Source organism: Corythoichthys intestinalis, chromosome 11 (genome assembly GCF_030265065.1).
Source record: "Corythoichthys intestinalis isolate RoL2023-P3 chromosome 11, ASM3026506v1, whole genome shotgun sequence".
Classification (NCBI taxonomy): domain Eukaryota; kingdom Metazoa; phylum Chordata; class Actinopteri; order Syngnathiformes; family Syngnathidae; genus Corythoichthys; species Corythoichthys intestinalis.
In genome coordinates this window covers 30,481,598-30,508,270 of record NC_080405.1, presented here as the reverse complement: position 1 = coordinate 30,508,270, position 26,673 = coordinate 30,481,598, and the positions used below count along the sequence as shown (strand labels likewise).

General features: G+C 37.2%; 2 protein-coding genes across 11 annotated transcripts; one reads left to right on the top strand and one right to left on the bottom strand.

Annotated features, from left to right (window-relative positions):
• Positions 1 to 84: 84 nt before the first annotated feature.
• gdpd2 (glycerophosphodiester phosphodiesterase domain containing 2) lies at positions 85 to 23,790 on the bottom strand. Of its 10 annotated transcripts, none has more exons than XM_057849788.1 (17): positions 21,942 to 22,096; positions 16,122 to 16,229; positions 15,560 to 15,718; positions 14,447 to 14,550; positions 14,287 to 14,380; positions 14,133 to 14,192; positions 11,429 to 11,527; positions 11,279 to 11,372; positions 9,793 to 9,938; positions 9,520 to 9,602; positions 9,147 to 9,306; positions 7,790 to 7,996; positions 7,458 to 7,606; positions 6,486 to 6,633; positions 1,847 to 1,929; positions 1,720 to 1,745; positions 93 to 823 (listed from the first exon to the last, which is right to left on the bottom strand). In XM_057849788.1, the coding sequence occupies exons 3-17, from the start codon at positions 15,635 to 15,637 to the stop codon at positions 750 to 752; spliced, it is 1,605 nt and encodes a 534-aa protein (XP_057705771.1). In that variant the 5' UTR covers positions 15,638 to 15,718; positions 16,122 to 16,229; positions 21,942 to 22,096; the 3' UTR covers positions 93 to 749. The 10 variants fall into 10 exon arrangements, 9 of the variants coding, with proteins under 9 accessions (XP_057705771.1, XP_057705768.1, XP_057705769.1 ...); XM_057849785.1 differs by having other exon boundaries at positions 16,164 to 16,229; XM_057849786.1 differs by lacking the exon at positions 21,942 to 22,096 and adding an exon at positions 21,662 to 21,837 and having other exon boundaries at positions 16,164 to 16,229.
• On the top strand, positions 20,338 to 26,596 carry pdzd11 (PDZ domain containing 11). The gene is made up of 6 exons (XM_057849796.1): positions 20,338 to 20,412; positions 20,897 to 20,994; positions 21,063 to 21,203; positions 24,149 to 24,247; positions 25,696 to 25,756; positions 25,856 to 26,596. The coding sequence occupies exons 2-6, from the start codon at positions 20,902 to 20,904 to the stop codon at positions 25,888 to 25,890; spliced, it is 429 nt and encodes a 142-aa protein (XP_057705779.1). The 5' UTR covers positions 20,338 to 20,412; positions 20,897 to 20,901; the 3' UTR covers positions 25,891 to 26,596.
• Positions 26,597 to 26,673: the final 77 nt, after the last annotated feature.

Here is a 26,673-nt window from a genome sequence, read left to right as displayed (position 1 = left end):
TTGGACCGATTCATACTGTTCCAAAAATTCACAGTTTCTTTTGATTTCGACTCTTACAGGTTTGTGTCAAGAACACGTTTTTTTTTTTTTTTTTTTGGCACCCTTCCATGTTTCTAATGGCAAAAACATAATAATTCCAATTTTCAAAAACCTACAGGTTTTGTCCGATTCACTAAATTCACAAGCAAGACACAGTTACACAATTCAGATAGGAAACGACACTGAGTATACATTGCAAATTTTAATTAGGAAGGACAGTTGTGTATATTCTATACTAAACAGCACTGTTTTTAGCCCTAATTTCAAGGATATTTAGGTAATTTAATTCCATTTTCTGCCTCACCTTTCTTTCTCAACAAATCAGTTCCAGATGATCTAAAGTGCCTTAATGCTTCATATGGATCATGCAAATCCAGCATGTATTTTGGTCCAAGGGCATTAACTGTTTTGTAGACCAGAAGTAAGAATTTATAGTCTATCATTTGACTCACCAGAAGTCAGTGTAGTGATTTTGTTATATGGTCCATTTTCCTTGTATTTGTGAGGACTCTGGCAGCAGCATTCTGTATTAGCTGCAGCATCCTGATTGATATTTTTGTTAAAATCTGTAAATAAACCATTGCAATAATCTAATCTGCTAAAAATGAATGCATTGATGAGTTTTTCCATGTCTTGTTTTGACACAAGCCCTTTAATTCTAGCTATGTTTTACGTGATGATAGGCACTAGTACGACTAGTATTATCAGTACTATACTGCTGGTAAAAAGGGCGACCTCTCCTTCTCATTCCAAGCCGACAAGTTTGTCCTTTCTTTCTTTGACACTGGGGGGAGAGAAGTAGAAAGAAATTATTAGACTTTTTGAATGTTAATTTGTGTAACTAATATTTTCTAAAATACACACTCAACCCCCAAGAAAATTGTTATATAAAGGGTAGATATATGAGTGATAATGTGATTGTGACAGTCTGCAAAATTGTGTAATTTTTTTGTCATTATTTTGTGTCATTCGTTCCTTTAATATCTATCACTTCAAATTTCAAAGATAAAATGTTTATTTGTTTCAAATCATAAAATTCTATTTAAATAATCTTCAATGTGTCTGTTCAGTGTAACTGTTTACGCGTTGTTTTTCGTAATTTTCTATTTTATTCCTATTTGTAGTGCATCATAATGTATCGTAAAATAAAAAATAGTATCATTTAGTTCCAAAATAAAAATTGTAATATTAAAAATAAAGTTCATTGGCAAATTATTTTCTCTTATGAGTAATAATATTTAGGAATATTTTCAAAAATTGGAAGAAAAAGAATCTAAAATATTAAATAATGATAATAATACCATTAATTAATAAATAATAATTAATAATAATATAATAATAATAATGAATAATTAATAATATAATAATCAATAATTCTTCATTAATTATATTAATAATATAATTAAATAATAATATTAAAATTAAAATTTGATGTAAAATTAAGGAATTGTATCAGTTTTGTTTGTTTGGTTTTTTTTTTATGCTCAAGCAGATTAACAAAAAATGAACGTGTTACATCCTTAACTCATTGGCTGCCATAGACGCAAATGGATTGGACGTCTAGTGCCGTCATTGTCAGTGAAACATGAACATTAAGTCAATCCTCCTAGTTTAAATGAGTTGGATGTCTATCCTTGTCAATGGCAGGCAATGAATTAAAAAACAAAATGCCTTAATCACCTTTTCTTTGGCAGCAATGACTTTTCCTGTGAAAGGAACAACATAACACAATGAATCATATTTTCAAATGTTTTTTTTTTTTTTTTTAATTTTGCATTGTTTTCCATAATATCAAATAATGTCTTACCGATGGATGACAAACAATCCAATTATTAGAGCAATCGATGCCACGTCAACCGTAATCCATACAATTGTGTATGTCCGATGGGGCTAAAAGGCACAGATTAGGATTACAAATGAGCGCATTACTGTGCTGCTTGTAGTGCTGTGCGATATGAAAAAAAAATCTCCCACCATGATAAGGCCATTTAATATCACAATATCAATATGCCAGGATATAATACATTATATATTTGGTGGAAAATTTTGCAAAAACTATGACATTTTCCCCCACACTTTATTTTCAAATATTCCTTGACATTCCACTGACCTGCCACAGATGTTAAATGTATCAAGTAGTGCTGCAACCTAAAATTATCTGGGGTAAACAGAAGCAGCACAGTACACAGTAGCATGCATATTTTTCCTCAAATTTAAAGATATCTACTTGTCCACGAATGCTTGACTGGTAGTTTTGACTTTTAAGGGTGCTGCATATTAAATTATCTTAATATCATTAAAAACAAATGAATTATTATTGATATTGGAATGGACTGTTGTCTGTGTTTTATACTGTACGTGTTGCTATTTTCAATCATCTTGCATGCATTACTCAAATACAGTAGGCAGGGGGACCCAACTGGCTCACTATTGAGTAGAGGTAGGGACATGTTGAGTGTATGTTGGTGGTACTTGCAACTATGGCAGGGGTCGGGAACCTATTGCTCGCGAGCCAGATCTGGCTCTTTTGACGGTTGCATCTGGTTCGCAGCCAAATCTTTAATTATTAAAAAAAAAAAAAAAAAAAAAGTTTTGTTATAGTCCATTGCGCGAAACGGCAACAGTCACCGGTCATAGGCTGGTGTTGTGCAGTAATGAGCAGACATGACTTTTGTGGCATATGTTAACTTTTTAATGCACCGACAACATTCCCACACTTCACACTAGACATCATCAAATACTAACCTAGATGTGCTACGTTAGATCCCATGCCACTGGCTGCGTGAGCCCAGTGTGATCATGGGACATGTAGTCCATATACTACAACCGGCAACTAGAAAGTCGGTTCGCAGTAATTTTAGCGGGAAAGTGGCAAACATACATGTCATTGTGTCTATCTATCTATTTATCTATCTTTTAATCACGAAGGCAACACAAATGAACCAAAGACACTGTTCAAGTGGGGTTACCGTATTTTGCTGTTGAAAATAGTGGCCTAAGTGCGCGTGTGCGTGAGATTAGGAAGTAAACTCGTTTTCAGTTTCGTTTTCCGCGTTGTCATCTAATTGTAAAAAAAAAAAAACCCTTCTCCAGACGATGGCAAAAAGAAAAAAAAGACGAGGATTTATCGTACTTTTCAGCAGGACATAAGGACATACAGTAAATGTATTTTCTCTCGATTTGGATGAGTCAACAGACGTAAGCTATGTATCACAGTTCAGCGTGATTGGAAGGTTTTGACTATGACAGGGGCAACAAGAGGGGGGATTTATTCAAGTCCTTCACTGACTTCTCTAAAGAAAAAAAATCTCCCATTGGATAAACTTGATTCGGTGTGCACTGATGGTGCTCCGTGCATAAATATCCAAGTATCAACCAGACTACAAAGCCATCAGCAAAACCATGCAGCACCAGAGGTCGCATTAATGCTAAGAAATACTCATCATTGACTAGCAACAGCATAACTATGCTTTTTAAAAGAATTCAGTGACTTCTTGTACTTTAAAAGTGTTGTAATTTTAAAAAAATGCACACATTACTTGTATTTTTAGTTTTAAACATACTGTATGGCTCTTACGGAATTACATTTAAAAATACTAGTATGTGGTGTTCATGGCTCTCTCAGCCAAAAAGGTTCCCGACCCATGTACTATGGCATACAGAATCCCATCATAGTGGAGCAGCTTCGCATAACGGCTGTGCACTTTTTGAGAAAATCATGAAATTTCTACCATAGCTAGTACACACCATAAGATTTATTTTCAGATGTGGAGGTATTTCTGATTTGACCCCTGAGGCCCGGGAGAGGTCAAATTCAAAATGGCGGCCAGTCCTATTGTTCAAACACACATCATTTTGGAACCAAACAGAGTAGAAAGACACTAAAGGTGTCATTTTCCACAAAGTTAGGGATGCCCATTCATTTGGGTATACTTTTGAGATCGTAAGAATTCAAGAAAATGCATTTAGGTCAAGGTCAGGGTCAGATTATGTTGAAATTCTGTGAGAAATCATAGCTGACTTCAGGCAGGTCTACAGCTAAAAATATAACTTGCCCAGATTAACAGAACACATTGTAGGACTCAGCAGAGTCATCTGAACATTTTAAGATATACAGATGTGTATGAACTGTTAAAATTGTAGGCATGACGTTAGTTTAAAACGAGTTCAAACAGGAAAATTAACTGAAAGCTCCACTGGTTTGAATGTGAGGCACAGTGTTCAAACAAAATGCTACAGCACAAAAACTATAAATCACACAGAAAGTGTAAGAATCAGCAGAATTGTGTTAACAGTTTGATGTATTTCATGTGTATGTCCTGTTAAAATTGTAAGTTTGACAGCAGTTTTTAAATTTGTGGTTGCATTGTGTTTAGTCACTGCCTCTGGTTGAGTGCCTGAAAGCCTCAACCAGACAGAAGAGGGGAAAGGGCACCAGGAAAAGGGTAGCTCCTGCTACTGTGATGCCCAAGAACTGGAAGGACTTCCTTTGATGCGATGAGAACAAAACTGAGTTGTTTTCTTTCCTGTCATGCAAAGCTGTTCGTCTACCTTTCACACAGGGAAAGGAACTGTATGCAACAGATGGAACTGGAGTACTCTGTTCTCCCGCTGAGTCATACTTGGCCTGCTTTGCCCCATGTTCGCAAGAGGAGGCTGACACTCGCCTACTTCTGCATGTGGCAGATTCTGTGCAGAAGGGTTGTAAGAAGGTGACCATAAATAATGTTGATATTGATGTGATCGTACTGGCTGTGGCTTCATTCAACAAAATAGTTCCTGATGAACTGTGGGTTGCCCTTGGTGCTGGGTCAAGCTTCCCGTACATAGCTGTTCACCAAATTGTTGCCAAAATGAATCCCACACAGTGCCTAGCTCTTCCAGTCTTTCATGCTTTCACACTGTCTCTGAATTCGCTGGCCGAGGAAAGAGGACTGCCTGGGAGACTTGGAAGTCTTTCCCAGAGGTCAATGATGCTTTCCTTGAACTCCTGTCTATGCTAAGTGAGGTCAGTGAAGAATCAAGGTTACTGCTCGAACGATTTGTAGTGCTGAAGTATGACCGAACCAACGAGAACACAGAGGTGAATGATGCCAGGAAACAGCTCTTTACACAGAAGTCCAGAACTTTAGAGAATATTCCTCCAACCCAGGCAGCCCTCAGAGAGCACATCAAGCGCACTTGCTTCCAGGCCAATTGTTGGAACCAGGCACTGGTCCTGGATCCAGTGATGCCAGACCCATCTGACTGGGGTTGGACAAAGGAAAGAACTGAGTGGCAGCCACTCTGGACCACTCTCCCTGAAGCATCAAAATCATGCTATGAATTGATCCGCTGTCGCTGTGTTAAAGGGTGGACTGGACGATGTAAGTGTGCCAAAGCAGCACATAATTGCACGGATCTGTGCTTTTGTTCCGGAGACTGTTAAGCTTTCTAAGTCGTTAGTATGATAATTATTAGCTTCTCCCAGTCCCTGTGCCAGTCACTTCTCTGTGTTTCTGTGTGATTTAAAAAAATAAATAAATAAAATCACCTCCCCGATGGATCATCACCTTACCGCGGTGGGGCGGTTTGTGTGTCTCCATGACCCCTAGAGCCATGTCGGTGGAAGGCTAGTACTCCTGGCACGTTCTACGAAGCTGAACAGGTCAAAGGGTAGAGTTCAGACAAAGAATGATCCACCCGTAGCAACTTGGGCCAATCACCTAACCTGCTGAAATTCAACTTTCAATTTGCAGCAGTTCATTTCACCATTTGAACACGTTTTTTTAAACTGCTGTCATGCCTACAATTTTAACAGTTCATACACCTCTTTATATCTTAAAATGTTCAGATGACTCTGCTGAGTCCTACAATGTGTTCTGTTAATCTGGGCACGTTATATTTTTAGCTGTAGACCTGCCTGAAGTCAGCTATGATTTCTCACAGAATTTCAACATAATCTGACCCTGACCTTGACCTAAATGATTTTCTTAAATTCATTCAATCTCAAAAGTATCCCCAAATGAATGGGCATCCTTAACTTTGTTGGAAATGACACCTTAAGTGTTTTCCTACTCTGTTTGGTTCCAAAATGATGTGTGTTTGAACATTAGACACGCTGGACTGGCCGCCATTTTGAATTTGACCTCTCCCGGGCCTCAGGAGTCAAATCAGAAATACCTCCACATCTGAAAATAAATCTTATGGTGTGTACAAGATATGGTAGAAATTTCATGCTTTTCTCAAAAAGTGCACAAGCTCTCATAATATGAGAGCGAGGCCTCTGTACTATCAATGTAGTCAGCGCAAATTGGGCCCTATCTGCTGGCCAAAATGTGCACTGCAGAAACAGGTCTATTTATTCCCAACGTGACAATTGATATGCAAAATGCTGATAGAAAGTTTTATATCGTTCTGGTACAGATGGACGGGGGAGGAGTCACTGATAAGAAAGCGCTCATTACCATCACCCAATTTGGGCGTTCCATGTCCCTGAGCAGGTGGCAGGCGTTGGTGGTGACCGAGCTGACCCCCGCGCACCACAGAAGTGAGAAAAGCCACGACTCGTTGACCACCCAAAGGTTCACCGTCACATTTTTTCCCACCAGTTCCCTGTCATATGTAGTAAATGAATGTCATTTGACGGTGATAGTCCAATTCATTTTGACAATCGGAACACAAAATGAAACATTCTCATGGAGGCTTTTGAGGAATTCCGCCAGAGATTTTTTTATTTTTTATTTTGTTTTATTTTTTGGGTAGGACTGAGAAGTTGAAATACGTCAAAACGACAATTTATTTCTGGACTGTAGTTAAAAGTCAATGGCATTTAATGACAATTTTTAATAAAATGAATCCAAATAGAAATTAACTCTGATAATGGCCACCAATAACACTCCTAAGTTGATTCTTTTCTTTTCTCTTTTAAAGTTTAAAATGTAGCTTTTGCATTACCTGAAAAGATGGCAAATGCTCTTTTATCAAGTGTAAAGCTTCTTTTTTATCAAGTGTAATGCTTACAATTAGAGACTCAGCATGTGCACTTTTGGTAAACATTTCAAAATAAAAGGATGTCATATCTGCAGTTATAGTCATATTTTTTCAAGAAAATGACTGCACCATTGTTGTTTTGTGGAGAAAATTTGCATGAGTTTGCATGAATATTTTTTAAAAAACATTTTCCCATCAAAAATTGCATGACCAGCATTTTTTTGTTTGTTTTTGTTTTTTTTTTGTGTTTTTTTTTTTGTTGTGATTCCAGACTATTTTTGGTTGCTCATTTCAATTCTGTCGTCAGCTTTTTTTTTTTTCCTGCATGTCTTACTTTCACTCTAGATTTTGCAGGATTACAAAATCAGGTAAACTCAAACGGATAATGGCTAACTTGTTGGCCTCAACATGAGTATGTAAACATGCAAAGTGAAGGTCATCCTTACCTAATTTGTGCCGCACTCAATTTGCTGTACTGTATATTTAGATGGTTGCCTTCATCTTTGAACATGTTGTCTACATCGTTGTAGACGTGGGTCAGGCCTGGAGCGGCTGTTTTTACGTAAGCTCGTTCAGAAGGAGGAAGCCATAGAATCTACACACACAAACAGATCTATTCAAGAATAACTCTCATTTCCACCATCAGGGTTAGTTGGCTAAAATGTATTTTTTAATTTTTTTAATTAAAAAGACAAATTTTAAATGTTATTTATTTAATATCATTTATTTAAAAATATTTAAATTACATATATTTTAAAAAATGCTTGGCGAGGCCTACCAGGCTGGGGTCCACACCGGACATGAGGATTGTTCGGACCACATCCACCGTGTCTCTTTCCTGGTCAGGACTGTAAAGGTCAAAAATGACGGAGACGTTGTGGCGCTTGGCAAGGCCCAGAAGCTGTAATAACGACGGGATGCTCTGATTCCGAGCTTCTTCTTTATCCTCCGCAGAGAGTTGCGACAATGAGTGGAACGGGTCCGTCTGGAAAACAGCGAAGTCAGGAGCTTCATTTAGTCAGATGCAAAAGTGCTTCACTGCTATCTTGTGGCAATTTTAGGTAATTACAACCCCCTCATTAAACAACAGAATATTTTGATTAGATTTTTAGCTCTACATATTCATTTTTCCTTGTAAATAATTATTTTTGTAAAATTACAAAGTCATTTCTCTAAAAATTATTAATTTCTTATTGTAACAGTTTGACTTTGTGACTTTTTAATTGCATTCACCTGATGACAGTTTTCTCAAAATTAAGTCAAATGTATATCTTTAGCCTTAAATCATCAATCATAATTATGAAATCATCCCAACGTGCTTCACGGACATACAATTGACATTAACCCTTTGATGAATGAATTATGATTTTTTTTTTTCCTCTTAAATGTTTACGTTTAAATAGGATAGGCGTCTCAATACTTACAGCCCATATAGGACAATATTTTGTGGCCCCCGCTTGACATCCAAATGCAATGTTAGGGTTGAACACATGTGTTTTGCGTGGGGCAATAAAAAAACATATATAAATATTCATGCGTTCATTCATCTTCTGAACCGTTTATAGTACGGAAGACGCACAAACAACAAGAAACACATTGAACGCCTACGCTAACTATCAATTTGTGGGTGCTATCGTTAGCTAGTTGTATTTCCGGTTGACACCATGTGGGGAGCCTGAACACCAAGGACAAAGAGTAGGGGGAGGGTGGAAGAGTCAGATAAGTGATTTGGAGGGGTGAAGTGTACACAAATCAGCCATGTGAGGTGTAGAACTCAATATTTTTGTGAAACCCTTGTGATTGTGGATATGTTGGCATCCTATTCTATGCTGCCTGATCGCTAATCATGACACCTAGTTTCTCTACTTGAGTGTGTCTAATTGCACCTAATCATGCGTGAATCCCATCAGATATTTGATAGTCCTGCAGACGAGTGGAAATGCCGCGTGGGAGCCACTAAGCCCAGGGAAATGAGGACATTTCCTGATCAAAACCCCTCCATCGGCAAACAAAATTTTGGGAAAAAAAAAATCAGTAAATTCATCAAATAAGTCAAATTTTCATTCCTGTGTCGAAACATCTGAAAATCCTCAACCATCCACTGGTTGTGCAGACATTTGAAGCTGAGCGCTCACCCGTAGGAACCATTCCCCCGCATTCAAACTCTGCAAGTCCGTCCAGGTCAACTCTGTGCTCACGTTGAAATCTTTGTCCGGAAACTTGTCTTTGACGTCGGTGGTTCTCCTCAAGAAACCCGAATGTTGGTCGTGCATCAAGAATGGAACTCTGTCTTTACTAAATGACAATTACCAATATATTACTTCATAGCATCCGTTACCCTTAACTGAGTGAAGGCAATAGACGTCCAATCATGCAGCTCTTTTCATCCTTCTGCTTTGAATTTTAAATGAGTTTTTCTGCAAGCCCTTCCAGTTCAAATGGATTGGACGTCTGGCGTCATCAATGGCAGCTCATGAGTTCTACCCATCATGCATCGGTGGTGTGTACCTGATTTGCACGTCTGTTTCGAAAGCCGCAACGCCGCATCGGAGGCTCCTCTCGAATGACATCAAGGTGTTCTCGGGGGCCAGCTGGACACACACCAAAATGTTAACTCATTGGCGGACATTGACAGTGATAGATGAACCAGAGTTGCTCCAAAAATTAACTGCTTTTACATTAACTTAGCCGATTTACTATTTTGTCTAAGGCTGGCAATGGCAGTGAATGAGTTCAAGTGCCGCGGACACGCAAAGAGAATATAATGGCTGCCAGGCTCACCATGGGCGCGCCTCGGTGGCCGAGCAGTTTTGGCTTTTGAGGCAGGTCGGCGTAATCCATCAGACAAGGTGAGCTGATGAGTAAAGGACACAGTAGGATGGATGCTGACACTGCAGTGTACACGGATGCCATTAGGAAGTGAGAACCTGGCGGGGAGATGGATTTCCATTCTCATTGCTGTTAACTCTTTGGCTGCCATTGATGGCGTTAGACTTCCAATCCATTTGAAATGGGAGGGTGGCAGCGAATCAACGTTAGTGCCTGCCCTCCCATTTCAAATGGATTGGACGTCTACTAGTGACAAACTCATTTCAATTCACAGTAGAAGACTGAAAAGAGCCACATGATTGGGTGTCTCTTGCCGTCAATGACAGCCACTTCGTTAACATGTTCATCCCTACTGACAAACAGGTTAACATTCCATTAGGGCTGCTACAATGAATCAACGAACTGACAAGTAATAGAAGATCAAATTAATCAACAACAATTTTGACAGTCGATTTACTGTTTAGAGACATTTTAATATTTTTATTTTAAATACTGTTTTGATTAGAAAACAAAAAAGTAACTATTCTCTTTAACATTTTAAATGCAAAACGGAAAACCTGTAAAGGTTCTCTTCTCATAAACGTAAGGTTTTACATTTAATTTACATGTTTAAATGTCTTTTTAGCTGAACAAGTTCAAAAAATGACGCTGGCTAACTCGATATCTACAGGCAACAAGTCCGCAAGTAATGTAATTAATCAGCCTTGAGGCAAAAAATAGAGAAATAAAATAAAATAAATGGAAATAAGGCTCCAAGCTCCCCCCCCAAAATGTTTTTTTCAATTTATTTGTGTTTGCCTTTTTAAAATTGAAAAATAAAGTAAATCTCAGTTTTTCTTATTGTTTATTTATTTTTAATAACTGATATAGAATTGATTATTAGATTAATCGACAACTATTTTGATGATCAATGAATCGTTTATAGACATCGTTAACCGAAAAATTGTCCAAATCTTTTTTTGAGCCTTTTAAAAAAATTAATAAAACAGAAGAACAACTGCATATATTTAAAATAAAAAAATGGAGAAACAAAATATTATTTTATCATATATTTTGTATTTTTTTTAAATGCGGTTCATAAGATTAATGAATATTTTATATTTCATTTATATTAAAAAACAAAAAAAAATCATTTTTTAAAATTTAAAACAAACTATGAAAACCAGTAAATATTCATATTAATTTCCTATATTTTGTCATTTTACAATAGCTTTACATTTATATATTTTTTCATTAATAAGCAGTATTCTTTTTTCATAATTAATGTTTAATTTTTTTTTTATTTGAAAAATGGCAAAGTGCTAATTTAAAGGACGTACTATAATAAATAAAAGATGCTCATTCTTGGCTCGAAAATTTTTGGGAGTCTCCTCAGACACATTAATGAATAATTATTTTGTGCAATGTGATAACTGCATGAACTGGATAGCATACTTACATTTTGATTTGGCTGTGTGGAAACCATTGAAGACAAATGGGCTGAGCAGAACCAGGCCTCCAACTGCACCAAATTGCAGGAATGGAGCAGTCGCCTGCCAAAACATAGGGTTAGCATCTGGCTATTGATCTTGTGAATTCCGTTAAATACCTGAAGCGAGAGAAGAACCGTGGGCCACTCTCGCTTCCACTGGAGACTTATACCCACGATTCCGAGGGTGATGAAACTCAAACCGAGAAACAGGAGGCACTGTAGGGCAAGAGAGACAAAATGATAGGAGGTCTAAAAAACAAAACAGAAGTTGGAAAAATTAGAGAATGGAACGCGTTCGTGCTTATCGGATCTGGAGCACGTCTTGTTAACTGTGCGGTATTTCCATGTCACTTCTTGTTCATTTTTTGTATGTCTAAATTTAATGTTAGTGGGAGCTATTGAGTTTTTGTTTTGTGGGTCCAAGTTTAATGGTAGCAGCCAATGAGATTTGTTTGTTGGTTGGTTGGAATTCAATTTGATTGGAATCAAATGGGGAGTTGTTGTTTTTTGTGGGTCAAAGAACATTGACCCCTGAGACAAATTACTTCAAAGGGTCAATTTTGTACTTTTTTGAATTATTATTATTTTTTGTTTTGGGTGGTGGTGAAATTTGTTTTCCAAATTCTCATTTCAAGAGGCGTGAGCTCAACAGTTTGAAGTTAGAACAGTTAAAATTGGCCATCAGATGTTTTTTGTGTCTCTGAATGTCAATAAGATTTTGACCTATTGATATCTAAATGTACATTTAACTCATTCACTGCCATTGACAGTGACAGATGTGCAATCCAATTTTTGACTGGCAGCAATCAAACAATATCCTCTCTCAAATCTATTTAAACTGTAATAGCTGGCATTGAGTAACCATGCCCTTAATGGCAATATGCGCCAATTTGACTGGAAACTGGCACTGATGGCAGCCATTATTATTAGAATATATATATATATATATATATATATATATATGGCGGAAAACACAGACAAGACTGAAAAAGCAGTTTCTGCTCTTGCAACCCTCTATAAAATAAACTGCTGTATTTTAAACCAAAAGAACTGTTGTGTTTGATAGAACAATATGTCTATATGCTGCAATAGCAGATTCATGGCCCATTCAGCCCCCGAACTATTTTTAATTTGTCCCTTTTAGCCTGGAAACCCCCATTTACAGATGTCGTGCAACCGCTTTTGTTTCAACCTAGCCAGAAAAAGAAGGTAAGTAATAATATTTATTATTGAAAATGTCTGTCATTTTTAGCTTAGAATCATTATTCGATGTCCAATATTTCGTTTTTTTTTTTTTAAAACGACTTTAAGAAATTATTCACTCGCATATTTTAAACTTTTAAACAAATTACGTCAGAATGAAAAAATTGGTGTCTGTAAAAAAGTCACGGATATCTGCCTCATAACTATTGATTAATTGTATTTTTATTGTTACTTTCGCAATTTCCCCGATATGTTAGATGATAAATAAATTATTTTCTCATGTCCAAAATAAAGCATTCTCATTCATTCAATCATAATCGATCCAAACAAAAGAAAAAAAAAAACCTTTATAAGGGTAAATACAGTATATGAAAAAGAACATTTCGACCACTCTTTGATGTCTGTGATTTCTGCATCGCGGCTCTTGTTAAATTACCATGTTTCACCCATAAAATCCCCCATCAATCCGGCTGTGGCCATTCACAGCTGTGTCTTGACACTCGGCGATACATGCTACATGGAGTTTTTGGATCGAAACAAGGTAAGTACGCGATAATAATTCGTTTAAATCATAGCGTCTGTAATTCTGCTCTCGCGTGCTCTTGCCTCCAGTTAGGTTTTGCTGTTTAAAAAAAATGTTTTTTTTAAACAAAAAAAATGCCCTCCTGTTCAAATTTTTCTTCCCCCAGAAAATTGAGATTTTAAGCTTTCCAGTGATGTATCAAACATGCATATTGGACAATTTTGAAATTTGGCCTAATTGGGGGTCTCAGAGCGGAACTTCAAGTCAGAGTGTTTTCCGCCATATATATATATAATTTTTAAAAATTAAATTAATTAATAAAATTAAAATTAATTATATTCATTTTAAAATTAAATATAAATTTTAATAATAATAATTTTAAAATGGGAAATCAATTTGTAAAATACAAATATAAATGGGAAAACCTTACATTTAAATAAGATACATAAAAAGATATTAAAAAAGAAAGAAAATATTTTATTTTTAAGATATACAAAATAAAAAGAGCGAAACTATTAATGGGTTCCACCTTTTTTATTTTTGAAAAATATTATTTATTGAAATTATATTATGATTTTAAATTACATCATATATTTATGTTTACTTTTCATTATTTTTTTATTTTCTCATTTTTGTTTTATATTTCAATTTTATTTTCAATAGTATTTTTTTTAATCAATACTATTTTTATGTACTTATGTATTCCTCCAATGCTTTATATATATTTGCTAAATGTACATTGAAATTTATTTATTTTTGTGGGGGTCCACCAATGGGGAATTTTCATGGAATCAAGTTGAAAGTCAGTTGAAGAGGATGGAGACATTTTTGGGGTGTTAATCAGTACAATGTGACTTGAATGAGCAATGTCAATTTATTGAACGGAATGTACCATTGTGAATAATGGACCTTTTTTTCTCTCCATAGTTCTAGGAGAAACCTTGAATTTTTTTACCTACTCCATTGTGTGAATTTTGGAATATTTTAGAGTTGGAGTTGTGTAAATCTGCAGTCAAATGTGGACAGTGATAAGTCTAAATTTAGTGACCAGAAAAATAACATAGTATTCTGAAAAATTCATAAAAATCATCTCACCTTATGCAGCCAATGTAAGTGAAGTGGTTCTCTCAAGGCAACTTGGAACAAGGCAAAAAGCTGGAGAGGGAAATTTAATTCTATCATGTAGCGCGTTGGAGTATCACAAGGATCCTTCCTGGCAACTCTTAATTTCCAATCAAGCAATTCTCACCAGCAACAGCACACAGTAGCTGGTTAACAAGGCCGAGGCGATGATCAGTACCATGAACCAGTTGACCCAACGCTTCAGTTTAACAAAGCCCTTCCTGAAACAACAGCACATGAGCCAAAAGCAACTGCAAATTCAACTTTGTGTTGGTGATTTTATCTACCAGTTGACATCCTCTCGGTCGTTTGAAGTCACCACGCAGATGTACATCCAGGACACAGACAGCACTGTGACAACACTGAGGACTGAGAACCAGCAGCATGCATACTACAATGAGGGTGGGGAGTTTGAAATTTGAACATGAGGTCAGTAAATCGATTGCAATCTCAACCATTAGTATTGTGGCCTCTTTCTACACTGTTAACAAAGATTGTGTCAAATTTACTGTGAGGAAAAAAAAAGGGGAAACAGCAAAAGGTATACTGTAAAATCAACAATATTTGCGTTAAAAGGGTTATATGTTAACTGTTCAGCAACTAACTAAAAAAAAAAAATGTGCATAGTTGTATTGTTAATCACAGTATGATGAATGTCAACATTCATTTTTTTTTCTATTTTCATTTTCAGTTTAAAAAAATCTTTTGTATATTTTGAAGTTAACAAAGGTGACTCCCTATATGGATTTGTGTAATGGTTTTGCTATAGTAATGTTTTAATTTCTACTAATGCTGTAAGTTATTGTTTGTGCTAAATATGTTATGTTTAACTGTTCGAAAACACGTTTGTAGGATTTTCTTTTATACAAACGTGCAAAATCAATCTACAACGTTATCATTCGTTAGCGCGATGTAGTATTATTTTGCATTTAACAAGTCTCTTCTGAAGAAACGAGGCTTTATCGTGCAAAGGAGCTCTTTGACCACTTGTACTCCATGAGTGAACTGGACAAGATGGAATGTTAATCTGTCTTCTCATGGATTTTAAACTACTGCTGTGGTGGGGAAAAAAATCGAATGATCGAAAAATCGAATGATCCCTGCCAGTCTTCCCTGTCAAAATGGATTGGACATCTAGAGCCGGTAACGGCACTCAAAGATGAGCAATCGGAGCCAGCCCTCTCAGTTTAAAGTCTATTGATTTCAATGAGAGCCAATGAGTTAAGTATTTTTAAGTACCTGTTCGGAATGACGTACTGCCCACATAATGCAAAGTACCATAGAAATACTATCAGACCTTAGAAATGATAAAATAATTACAAACTTGCTAACCCCCAATTCTGCTTTTACAGTGTAAACCAACACCAAAACAACAAAACCCAACATAAAAGCATCTTTACTTGACTTTCACCGCCTTTCCTCGAACGTTTCCAGCGGCAGCTGTACAAGCCTCGGCAACAAGCAGTGAATGGTGACATGTCTCCGTCGTCTTCATTCACCAGTGGCGCCTTCACTGGCTATTGAGAAGGGAGAACTGAGCCCCCGATCGCACCGCCGACCTATCAGGAGTAAGCGGGAGAAAAAAAGGGGGTTAGCCAATGAGGATTTGAGAGGTATTAGAGCAATCCCTCCTCAATAAGGCCGTCAATAGAGTCGAGCTTGGGTGAGAGCCAATGGCTACAAATGACAATAGAAACTCCACTGGAGCTTTGTGAGTGCACAATGATGTCATGGCACGAACGGAGGCCTGGGAGACCTCCTTTACTGGCCTCGACGCTATCATGAGCAGTACTGTTGTCACTTTACTAAAATTTTCTAAAAAGAATACTCCATCACATTTTCAAAAACTTAAATATTAACTTTCAACTTCTCCATTAGTCATCACGAATTTTTACCCCCCCCCCAAAAAAAACTGCCCCAAAATGAATAAGAAGTAACCCAAAATGTAGAGGAATTGCTCACAGAATATGCCCAAAATCATCAGAAAATGGTAATGGACAGTACTTATATAGCCAGACACGGCGCTCCCCATATGCATAACACGCACTGCGCGTAGGGCACCAACTCTGCCTGAAGGAGCACACAAAAAAAAAAAAAAAATCAAGTTTGTAAAAAATCCTAAAAAATAGTAATTGTAATAATAACAACAATATATAGTATTTAAAATAAAACTTTGTAAAGCCTGATAAATGCAAGTAATACAAATATAAGTAACATAGGCTCATTATTTACACAAAAAAAGAATCTCCTGTGCGGCCCTCTCGTCAGTCTACCTTTGGTGCCCCCCCCCCCCCCCCCCCAATTCCCTAGTGGTTTGCTCCATTATGCTTCAGTCGCAAATTTGGCAGAAGTTTATTCTTGAAAGGAAATGTCATCGAACAGACAACAAGAGTCGGGGGCGGAAAAAAGGAAGAGGAAAAAGCAGCGAGATGATGTCCGCGCATCACTTGCAGGTAAGAATTTAAAAAAAAAACATTTTTTAAATAATTGTTTATTTATTATCAGCTACGTTTACATGACTACAATAATCTGATAACTGGGAATAACCAGGTAATGACAATAATGAGATTTGACGCATTTACGTGCACTTCAGTGATGTGATAATCAGGAAAAAATTGGTTTACATGTTAAGTCAATAGTTCAATTTCTTTCCAAGTACATGACGTAAAACTCTTGGTTTCAGCATAGGCCTTCCTCCATGTTTACCAAAAACCCATGCTTGCTTGAAGTTGTCCCACTGAACCTCTTCAAATGTGAGTGTGGCGATTGCGTTACACAAGCTCGCTAACTGCAGAGTAGGCCCATAGGCTGAAAGCGAATCAGTTTGGCGACATCTCTAGCAACATCCGTTTTTCCATTTGTACACATGCTCAGAGATGTAAAATAGCAGTGTTTATCAGATAAAGGATAGCGGATCATGCTCTTTACATAACCACTTGAATAATCTGGTAACTCCAGAAATTGGGTTATGATCGGTTTATTAGTTTACACAACCCCAAAAAAAAACACTCCAAAACGCTGTGGTGGAAATGATGTGACTTGCAAATTCATTGCACAATGAAAATTAAATGAAATGTTACGAGACATACCGGTAGTGGTTTTATGCAACGACTATGTTGATACCGAAAATTTTCCATTAGTAAGAAGCCGTAGTCATTTTCGAGAGGTTCAGAGGCCAAGAGGGACATCTACTGGTGAAACTAATTAGAAAAAAAAAACAATCTTAAAGCTATGTAGATTTCCCCTTTCATATTCATTGTTTCCACATTATGTCCAGAATGTTTATATAGTGCCCTATCAGTCCATGTCTATAAAGGTATAATATTAAAGTTTTCATGTATCTGTGTTTTAAATATGGGCCTGCATAATACTATAATTAATTTAGAAAATGTTTGTACCATGGTTCAAAACAATATTTCACCGTATAATCCCTGATTGTTTTGTCTTGTATTGGTGGGGGGGCACCACAAAGCATTTATGCCTAGGGCACCAAAATAGCTAGCGCCGGCCCTGTATATAGCGCATTGATCTACATGGTTACCATGTCCAAAGCGCTTTACATTAGCACACATTTGCCCGTTCATGCACAAATTCACACGCCAATGGTGCTGCTGCCATGCAAGGCGCTGCCAACTCCTTGGGAGCAAATTAAGGTTCAGTGCCTTCGAAGGGCACTACTTTGGGTGTCAAATTCGCCTCTTGTAGAAGGTTTCGCTGGTGTAACACATTTTGGCAGAACACCGTTTTATTTCCCCTACTCTCGTCTCGTCTCATCCCGTCTTTCCTGTTCATTTTGCGTTTGCTGTTGTTTTTGTAAAATATCGACAGTTCTGTTATGCTCATTAATGTTCCTCTTGGGTTAAAATTGAAAGGGTTGAACAGATGGCATGTTTATGTCGCTAGAGTCTACTCTGGAAGCCCGGCAGCGTAACCATGTGACGTCATCGCCCTGCGACGTCAACAACAATGCGACCTACTTGTTAAACTAATTTGACAAATTGTATAAAAACGAAAACATCAAGAGGGGTTTCAATACCAAATTACAATAGGGCCTTCGCACGCCTAGTGCTCGGGCCCTAATTATTTTAATTCATAATAACATGTAACTTTTAAGAACTAAGAGTCCATCTGTGGATCCCTTTAAGGGAAAACCTCAAAGACGTTCAGTGGGAAGACGATGTGTCTCAGGTGCTTTGTTCCAATGGCTGACAAAGTCAAGATCAAAGGATGAAACAATTGGGTTGCACAACAGCTGTATCAACAATGTCACGATGAAAGCAGTAACAATACTAGGAAATGTCAAATGGATGTGATCAGGAGCTATTAATACATGGATTAGGGTAAGGAAATCCATGGAATCAATAGAGCCACTGACTGAAATTATAATAGCAACTCCACGGGAGCTAGGCTTGTTTTCAAAACAAGCCCGACAGGGTATTGGGGGCGGAGGGTGATCGTTGACTGGGTGTACACCTTTTCATGTGAGTGAGATCTGAACTCACTTGTTTGGGTTCATTTCAGGCTGCTATTGTCTAACTAAGTTCAAGATTGGCCTGCAAGATATTGGATAATACATTTGAACTGGGAGATCTGGCAGCCGTATTTAACGATCTAATTATTCCATTGTATTTGTAACTGTTTTATTTCTTGTCTGTTAGAAGCATGCTAGAAAAAAAAAAAACATTTTCGTTGCATTTTTTTTTCATTTTTCCCCTTATTGTTGTTTCTTGATGAATGCTTTCTTTCATTTCAGATTAGAACTAGAAAAAAATTGAAATTTTTGTGCTCCGATGAGAATGTAAGAGAATGTAAAAAATTTTTTACACATTTTTTGTTGCATTTTTGTCATGTATTTCCTGTAGTTATTTCATTTTGTTATTAATATTTTTTTTACCATTTTATCAGAAGAGGTACTTGTCAGTTCTAGGATTTCAGATTAAAGAATTTTATGAAGTCCAATGAAGAACGAGAGGGGAAAAAAATGTATAAATGACATTTTGTTTCATTTTCCCATTAATTTTTTGTGTTTATTATGTTTTATTTTTAACTATTTCCTTTTCAACAAAAAAAATATCTTAAATAATCCTTTTAAAGAAGCAGATACATCTTTGCTATCCAATGAAAAGCATGTAAAAAGCAAAACAATCTTGTGTTTTGGGGCATTTATTGGATAAAAGTCAAGATTCAGGTTATTCTGTTGTCGAATTGCCATCATATTCCATATAAAAGTGCTCAAATCTTTGGAAACAATTAAAAAAAAAAGTATTTCTTGTGGTGTTTTCACTGAGTTAGCATTAAATATCACAGTGTAAACAATATCCAAATATTCTACAATACATGAAAAAAGTACTTAAATTAATGATAAATTCCTTTAGTAATTTTATAATACATGCCCACATGGCCCCAGACCTGTAAAATTTCCGACTTGAGCACGACGCGTACTCACCACAAATCCCACTATGTTGTTACCCTCAGAAGCCGAAGTGTCTCAGACAGTCTGTGTGTTGCGTCTGTGCACGCACTCGTGAACTGAATATAAAGTCTCTGATGAAATGGTGCAACTCTGAGAGGGTGGAACACAGCTTCAACGGAGGGAGGCAGGAGTACAAGTTTAATGGGCCAGTATTTGGCAGCCATGCAATTATTACAACACTATATATGCAAATACTTGTCATCACAATAAGTGAAAGACAATGTGCCCCCCCCCCCCTTTTTTAAACTGTCAGTTACAGGATGTACAAGCAATTTTTTTGGTTTCTGTTTTCATTGTGTAAATTGATAATTTAAGTTAGCACAACTCATTTTATTATCCGTTTCATGCACGAATTATGAAACATTTAGGACAGCGTTTTTTCTTCTTCTTCTTCTTCTTTTTTTCACTTTACCCCACCATAAAAAAATGGCAGATTTTTTTCCACCCCTAAATTTTTCTCTCTGATTTGAAGCTAAACATGTTAAAGTTACAAACAAACAATGTTCTGCAGGTGATGAAGATCTTTAATGTTGATTTATTAGTTATTTTTCACTTCTATTGTTCAATTAATCAGTCTGGAGCATGGTATTAAATCGTTTTGAAAGGAAAATGGCTTAAGGAAGAAAATATAAAGTACAAAAAAGGACGAACATTTCAAGTGCAGGTGAAGTGGACGCAGTTCTCTTTCCAACCGACAGAGAGCGATAAGAAGAATGATGTTAGTTTATAGCACAAGAAGAAAAAGCAACCGCCCCCTTTGTCGCTAGTCAGTGCTAGTGGGTGGGTATAAATATGAAATTTATGGCTTTTTTGTATACATTAACAATTACAATACGCATACTATGTACATTATCATGTATATAGGAACTAATTATTTCGAGTTAAATTTTCTATAAACTCAATACAGACGTGTATTTTTATCTTCCTTCCCAGTCGCAAAGCTAACTTTAGCACTAGCTGTCATTTTGTTTACAAACGAACAGACAAGGATATTTAGTTTCCTTCGCGTTTCACTTAAACAACAGAGCTATAAAATGGCAACTTTTGAGTTGACCTGTCATTTACCGTCGCTGACATTGCGAAGTGAAACTCGGATTCGTGTGTTTTAATCGTTTACACGTTTAACGCAAAAATGTGTGGGGCAATTATGAACACAATAATTAATAATTTGTTAACTAAAGAGGAAGAAAATGTTGCCTCTTGGTGCTGAAGACATTCTACTTTTATGTTCTTGTGTTTTCATGTTTTTTCATCACTTGTGCAGCCTCAATGGATCAGAAGATTCCCTATGACGACTACCAGCTCCCGGTGGTCTTCCTGCCCTCTTACGAGAACCCACCAGCATGGATTCCTCCTCAAGAGGCAAGCCATTGTGTATTTTTGAATAAATCACACCATTTTGCGTCATATTTACTGTTGTTTCATTTTAGCGAATTCGCCACCCTGACTACAACAACGAGCTGACCCAGTTCCTGCCCCGCACAGTGGTCTTGAAGAAACCCCCTGGAGCGCAACTCGGCTTCAACATCCGTGGTGGCAAAGCCTCGCAACTGGGAATCTTCATATCCAAGGTGGACAGCTGTCAATGTGTGTGTGTCATGTTGAGATAGCTGACATCAAACCTTTGTTGGGCACTCATTTAACAACTTGGCTGCCATTGGGTGCTAGACGTCCAACCCTTTTTGAGGTCCTTTTTGATATTCGACAGTAAAATGAAAGTTGTTTTTTTTTTCTGTAAAATGTGCGAAACATTTTTAAAAAGCCTAAATATACAGTATATGTTTTCTATTTATAAAGCATTAACCCTTTATATAGCACTCATTCTTGCACTTGTCTCTGATATTCAATCCATCCAGCACTACTTTAACACAAACATTTCACTGCGTGCATAGCCTTGACATCAATGTCACTCAAACAAAAGAAATATGTTCGACCTGCCCTCACCCCAACACCTATCATCAGAATCGCATGCAGATGACAAAGTACATGTTTTCAAATACTTGAGAGTAACCTTGGACAATATACTTACCTTTGATCAGAACACCACAGCCATTAAAAAATGGTCAACAAACGCTGTCAGTTGGCCGTAAAGTCAAAGGACTATATCTTGCACCCTACTTCCTGTTATTAATGTATCAAAGTATTGTTCAACGCATTCTCCTGCACTGTTCCGCATGTGACTTCACTATGCTCCCTGTCACCAAGCGGACTAATCTAACGCGCAATACAAATACAACAGCTAAAATAGGTCCTATAAAAACAGGTCTATCATTTGATTGGCAAATACAGTAGTCCAGGACACCACTCACCCACTACACCAACACATCATCCCGCTACACTCAGGAGAACTTGGAGATCTATAAGATTCAGGCAGGCCTGCCTCATGATAAACCAGATGCCTGCAGCTATAGCTGTTCTAAACAGCAGGTCCCACTGACCAATCCCACCCTTGCTGCCACTATATTGAGAATGTCATTGTCATGCTATGCTGTCTTTGTCTTTAATGTAAGATGTTTTTTTGTTGGCTTTCTTGTAAGGGTGTAACGGTACATGTATTTGTAGTGAACCGTTTCGGTACGTGGTGCTCGGTTTGGAACGGAGGTGTACCGAACGAGATTCTGACATTATGTAACCCTTACTTTTCGAGGCTGTGAATCGATCGGGTTACAGTTTCTTTGTGTAAATTATATTTACTCCATCTTCTCTACTATAATGAAGACCAAGACGGTACGACAGAACAACCCAGAAACGTCAACGGCGCGACAACGTGGCAGTAAACTGCGGGCGTTAAAGTCAATCAGCCAATGCCCACCAGTCGCAGTGCGGGCCACGTGTTAGATGCGTCCCAGAAGCGGCTCAACACGACGCATGCGAAAAGAACGGCAGAGTTTATTATTTGATGCGAGACGCGACCCTCCTGCGTCAATACTACTACTGGTTGCTAGGATCGGGCAGACCAGAAGTCACTTGTGTAAAAATACGGTGGATCCGGTAGATTTTCAAACTAATATGCAATCGTAACCCACTTTTTGAGTCCATCAGATCTCTTGAGTGGTAGATCGGGGCACAGTTGACTTGTCTTTGTTGATTTACTGCTGTCTTCTCTGCTATAATAATAACCAACACGGCCCTGTGTTCAATACAAGACCCTCCTACCAAAACAAAACAAGTAGGAACTAATATTCACATAGGAACTAAAGTTATACAACATAAAATATACAATATAAATGAATACTATATCACATTTGTAAAATATAAACACATAATAAAATAAATAATAGCCCATTTAAATAAAATAAATTGAAATGAGCTAAAACACCTGTAATTAAATAATAAGAATAATACAGATCCTGCTTACACAATTAAATTAATTTTTGTGTGGCGCTTTAACTTGAGAAAATCCACCAATAAAGCTTTTGAAAAATAAGAAAAAAAAAAACTCATTGAGGCATTTCATTTGTAAAATACATGTTAAAATTACATGTTAAAATCTTTGTCATTGAGATTGCTTTTCTCTTTAGCACAAGACTTCTTTTTTCTTCTTTCTTTCAGAAAGAAAGCTGACCAATACGCGGGGTCTGAAAGGCAAATTGTTTTGGATTATCTTTAAATACCCGCTACTTTTTGAGCAGAATTCTAGCTTTGTATAGGCTAAAGTTCCTATTGTTGAAAGCACAAAAGTGTGTAATAAAAAACTAGCACATTTATATTTTGCATTTTGTTTTCTTACTGTACCGAAAATGAACCAAACTGTGACCTCAAAACCGAGGTACGTACCGAACCGAGATTTTTGTGTACCGTTACACCCCTACTACCTCCTGTTATTAATGTATCAAAGTATTGTTCAACGCATTCTCCTGTACTGTTCCGCATGTGACTTCACTATGCTCTGTCACCAAGCGGACTAATCTAATGCGCATTACAAATACAGCAGCTAAAATAGGTCATATAAAAAAAAAAAAAAAGGTCCATCATTCGATTGGCAAACACATGAGTCCAGGACACCACTCACCCACTACACTAACACATCATCCCGCTGCAATCAGGAGAGCTTGGAGATCAATAAGATTCAGGAAGGCCTGCCTCAGGATAAACTAGATGCCTGCAGCTATAGCTGCTCTTAACAGCAGGTCTCGCTGACCAATCCCACCCTTGCTGCCAATATATTGAAAATGTCACTGTCATGCTATGCTGTCTTTGTCTTTGATGTAAAATGTTTTTTTTGTTGTTGTCTTTCTTGTGATGTTCTGCCTGTGAAAATGGAATTTCAAAATCAAATCAAATTTATTTGAGTTTAAAAATCAAATCAATTTGAACTCAATTGGCATCCAATGCCATTTTGTTCATTCGCCCCTCCCAGTTAAAATGAATTGGTCATTTAGTTGCAATGACACTATTCACCACCATTCACAGCGACTTCTCCCAATGTAAATGCATCTGATGTCTAGCCTTGTCAATGACATGCAGTGAGTTAAATTAAGACATTAACAATAGTATTTTTGTTTTGTGTTTGAAGGTGGTCCCGGACTCTGACGCCCACCGAGCGGGACTGCAGGAAGGAGACCAAGTTCTTTCCGTCAACGAGGTGGACTTTCAAGACATAGAACATTCCCGAGTAAGTCAGTAATTGACTGTCTGTTTTGAATACTAGTGTTGGGAATCTCTGGCATGAAGCCGATTCGATATGTATCTAGATCACAGGTTACGATTCGATTAAAAAAACGATATTTTTAAGGCCGAGCGATTTGATACGATTCGATACAGTTTAAGAACGATACGGTTCGATACAGACTGAAAACGACATGATAGTAAACATTTGTTTTGTGTGTTCGTACAGTATTTTAAACATATAAAAAAAGATTAAAGATTAAACAACAAAATTTCATACCAATGTTATGTTTTATTTTTTTATGAAAAAAAAAATAAAGCTTACTATATGACCGTCATTTTGTCGGATGGGATTGATAATAAAATATAACTCCAGTGACAGACAACAATAAAGTGCAGTCATTTAATTACTGTATTTCCTGGTGTTTTGAACACAATAGGTAAGTAATTTAAGTGCAAACTTTCAACATAAACATCTTACAAGCAAAAAATATTAATTATATGCAGCAGCTCTAGAAAAAAAAACCTGCTAGTGTTATCATAAATAACTGGTATAACTGGGGGAATAAAAACATGGCATTTTAGATGGACAGGTCTATAATCATTACTTTAACCTTATACACAGCAAAGTCAATCACTTATGCCTGTGCTTCCACATTTTTTTATTCCTCATCACTGTCCATCTTTTTTGAAGGGCAGATTTTTCTTGAGGAAGATCAACTGATCCACATGTTCATGTTTAGGTAGACTGCGTTTCATGGAAACAATATGCCGTCCTTTCCACCATTGTAGTGGGTTAATTTTTAGGATTAAAAACTCACCATCTCTGTACCGCTTCACACTAGCTCTGTCCCATGCGAACAGATCTGGCTGCCTTCGTCACTTCAAAGTCCAACTTTTGTTATCCTGGGTGCGTTGAAAATCAATCGCTGCACGTAGCTGGCATGGTGCGCAAACTGTCCATTGTTTTAGCATGTTGCTTCGTTACCACTACTAGTTTCGTTTTAGGCTGTGAAGAAAACGCTATGGAGCGTGCGTTACATTCGTTTTGTTAGCTCTCGCGTTGTTATAACACGCCCGTGACGATCGGGTAATTACTGCGACTACTAGCCGTTCTTCCGAAATGAATGGGAAGTTGAGGCAACCACGACGGCGGTCACAATCACAAAGTGCGCTGTGTGGTGAATGACACAAGGGCAGCATGTGAGGTAAAAGCTAAATGAACATATTAAGCAATGCAATGGACTAAGCATTAGAAGCCGATTCTTGTGCTCACGATAGCCGAATTTTATCTCTACTATCGGTTCATTGAATATTTAATGGCTAATTACTGTCGAATGGTAACTTTACTATTGATACAGCTGTATCTCTCACCTGTAAAACTGGATATCCGGTCGTATCGGTTTATTGTTCTCAAGTTTATTGAATACGTATTGACTTGATGTTCGTTTTCAGGCAGTGGAGATTCTCAAAACTGCGCGAGAAATCCTGATGAGGGTCCGCTTCTTCCCTTACAGTAAGTTTTTAAAAACAAAAACAAACAAACAAAAAAAAACCGGAATCAATATCATGTAAAAACAAACCAAAAGCATCTGCAACTTTGTGTTCTGTTTAGATTACCAGAGGCAGAAGGAGAGGACCGTCCACTAGGTGGCGGCAGAGAGACACTATCATGTTTTCGTGCCATTGACGGTGATAGACATCCAATCCCGGATCAAACGGATCGGACGTTTATCGCAGTCAATGACTTAATGTAGCTCTTGCAGTCAAACAACTATATCAATGCAAATATTCATTTTTCAGTTTGCAATTATGAATTAATATCTGAGAAAATATATGATCTTATATGGAAAAATTAGTCTGTGGGAAATGTAAATATGAAGGTAAGTTGCACAGCGGGACCTTTCTGTGAAAGTGAACTAAGCCAGTATAGCAATGCATTGCTCTGCATGCAGTTTTAAAGTTTTCTAAGTAGGCATGGGCTGATAACAGATTCTGAAGGTATGATAATCGTGAGCGAAACTGTCGTGATAACCAATGGAATGGAAGATGCTCGACATCCAATCTATGTCGACTGGAAGGAGCAAATGAATTCGTTCATTCGCTCCTTCCAGTCAAAATGGATTGGTCGTCGAGCACAGTGAATGGCAGCGAATGTGTTAAAATATGTACAGCCAAAAAGCAAAAAAAAAAAAAAAAAGTTGATTTTGCGTACTTAGCCCATACCTAATTTTAAGCAGATGACAGCCTTACTACATTTTTGCCAATATTTGTGACGTATCATGTGTGATTTGCTTGATCCTGAAAATGGATTTGTTGTCAAATATTTTCAACACATTAAAATTTTGAATGGTAATGACTGTTTTAATGAAAAACACATTATCAAAATAAAACAAGTCATCATTGCTCCGTTAGTTGTTTTTCTCCTTAAAT

Coding starts and splice junctions, on each gene's coding strand:
- pdzd11 (XM_057849796.1), top strand. CDS start 20,902: ATGGATCAGAAGATTCCCTATGACGACTACCAGCTCCCGGTGGTCTTC. Junction 24,248..25,695: donor AAGACATAGAACATTCCCGA/GTAAGTCAGTAA, acceptor GTTCGTTTTCAG/GCAGTGGAGATTCTCAAAAC. Junction 25,757..25,855: donor GGTCCGCTTCTTCCCTTACA/GTAAGTTTTTAA, acceptor TGTTCTGTTTAG/ATTACCAGAGGCAGAAGGAG.
- gdpd2 (XM_057849783.1), bottom strand. CDS start 15,637: ATGTCACCATTCACTGCTTGTTGCCGAGGCTTGTACAGCTGCCGCTGG. Junction 11,528..14,132: donor ACTTACATTGGCTGCATAAG/GTGAGATGATTT, acceptor CTTGCCCTACAG/TGCCTCCTGTTTCTCGGTTT. Junction 9,603..9,792: donor GCCACCGAGGCGCGCCCATG/GTGAGCCTGGCA, acceptor GTGTGTGTCCAG/CTGGCCCCCGAGAACACCTT.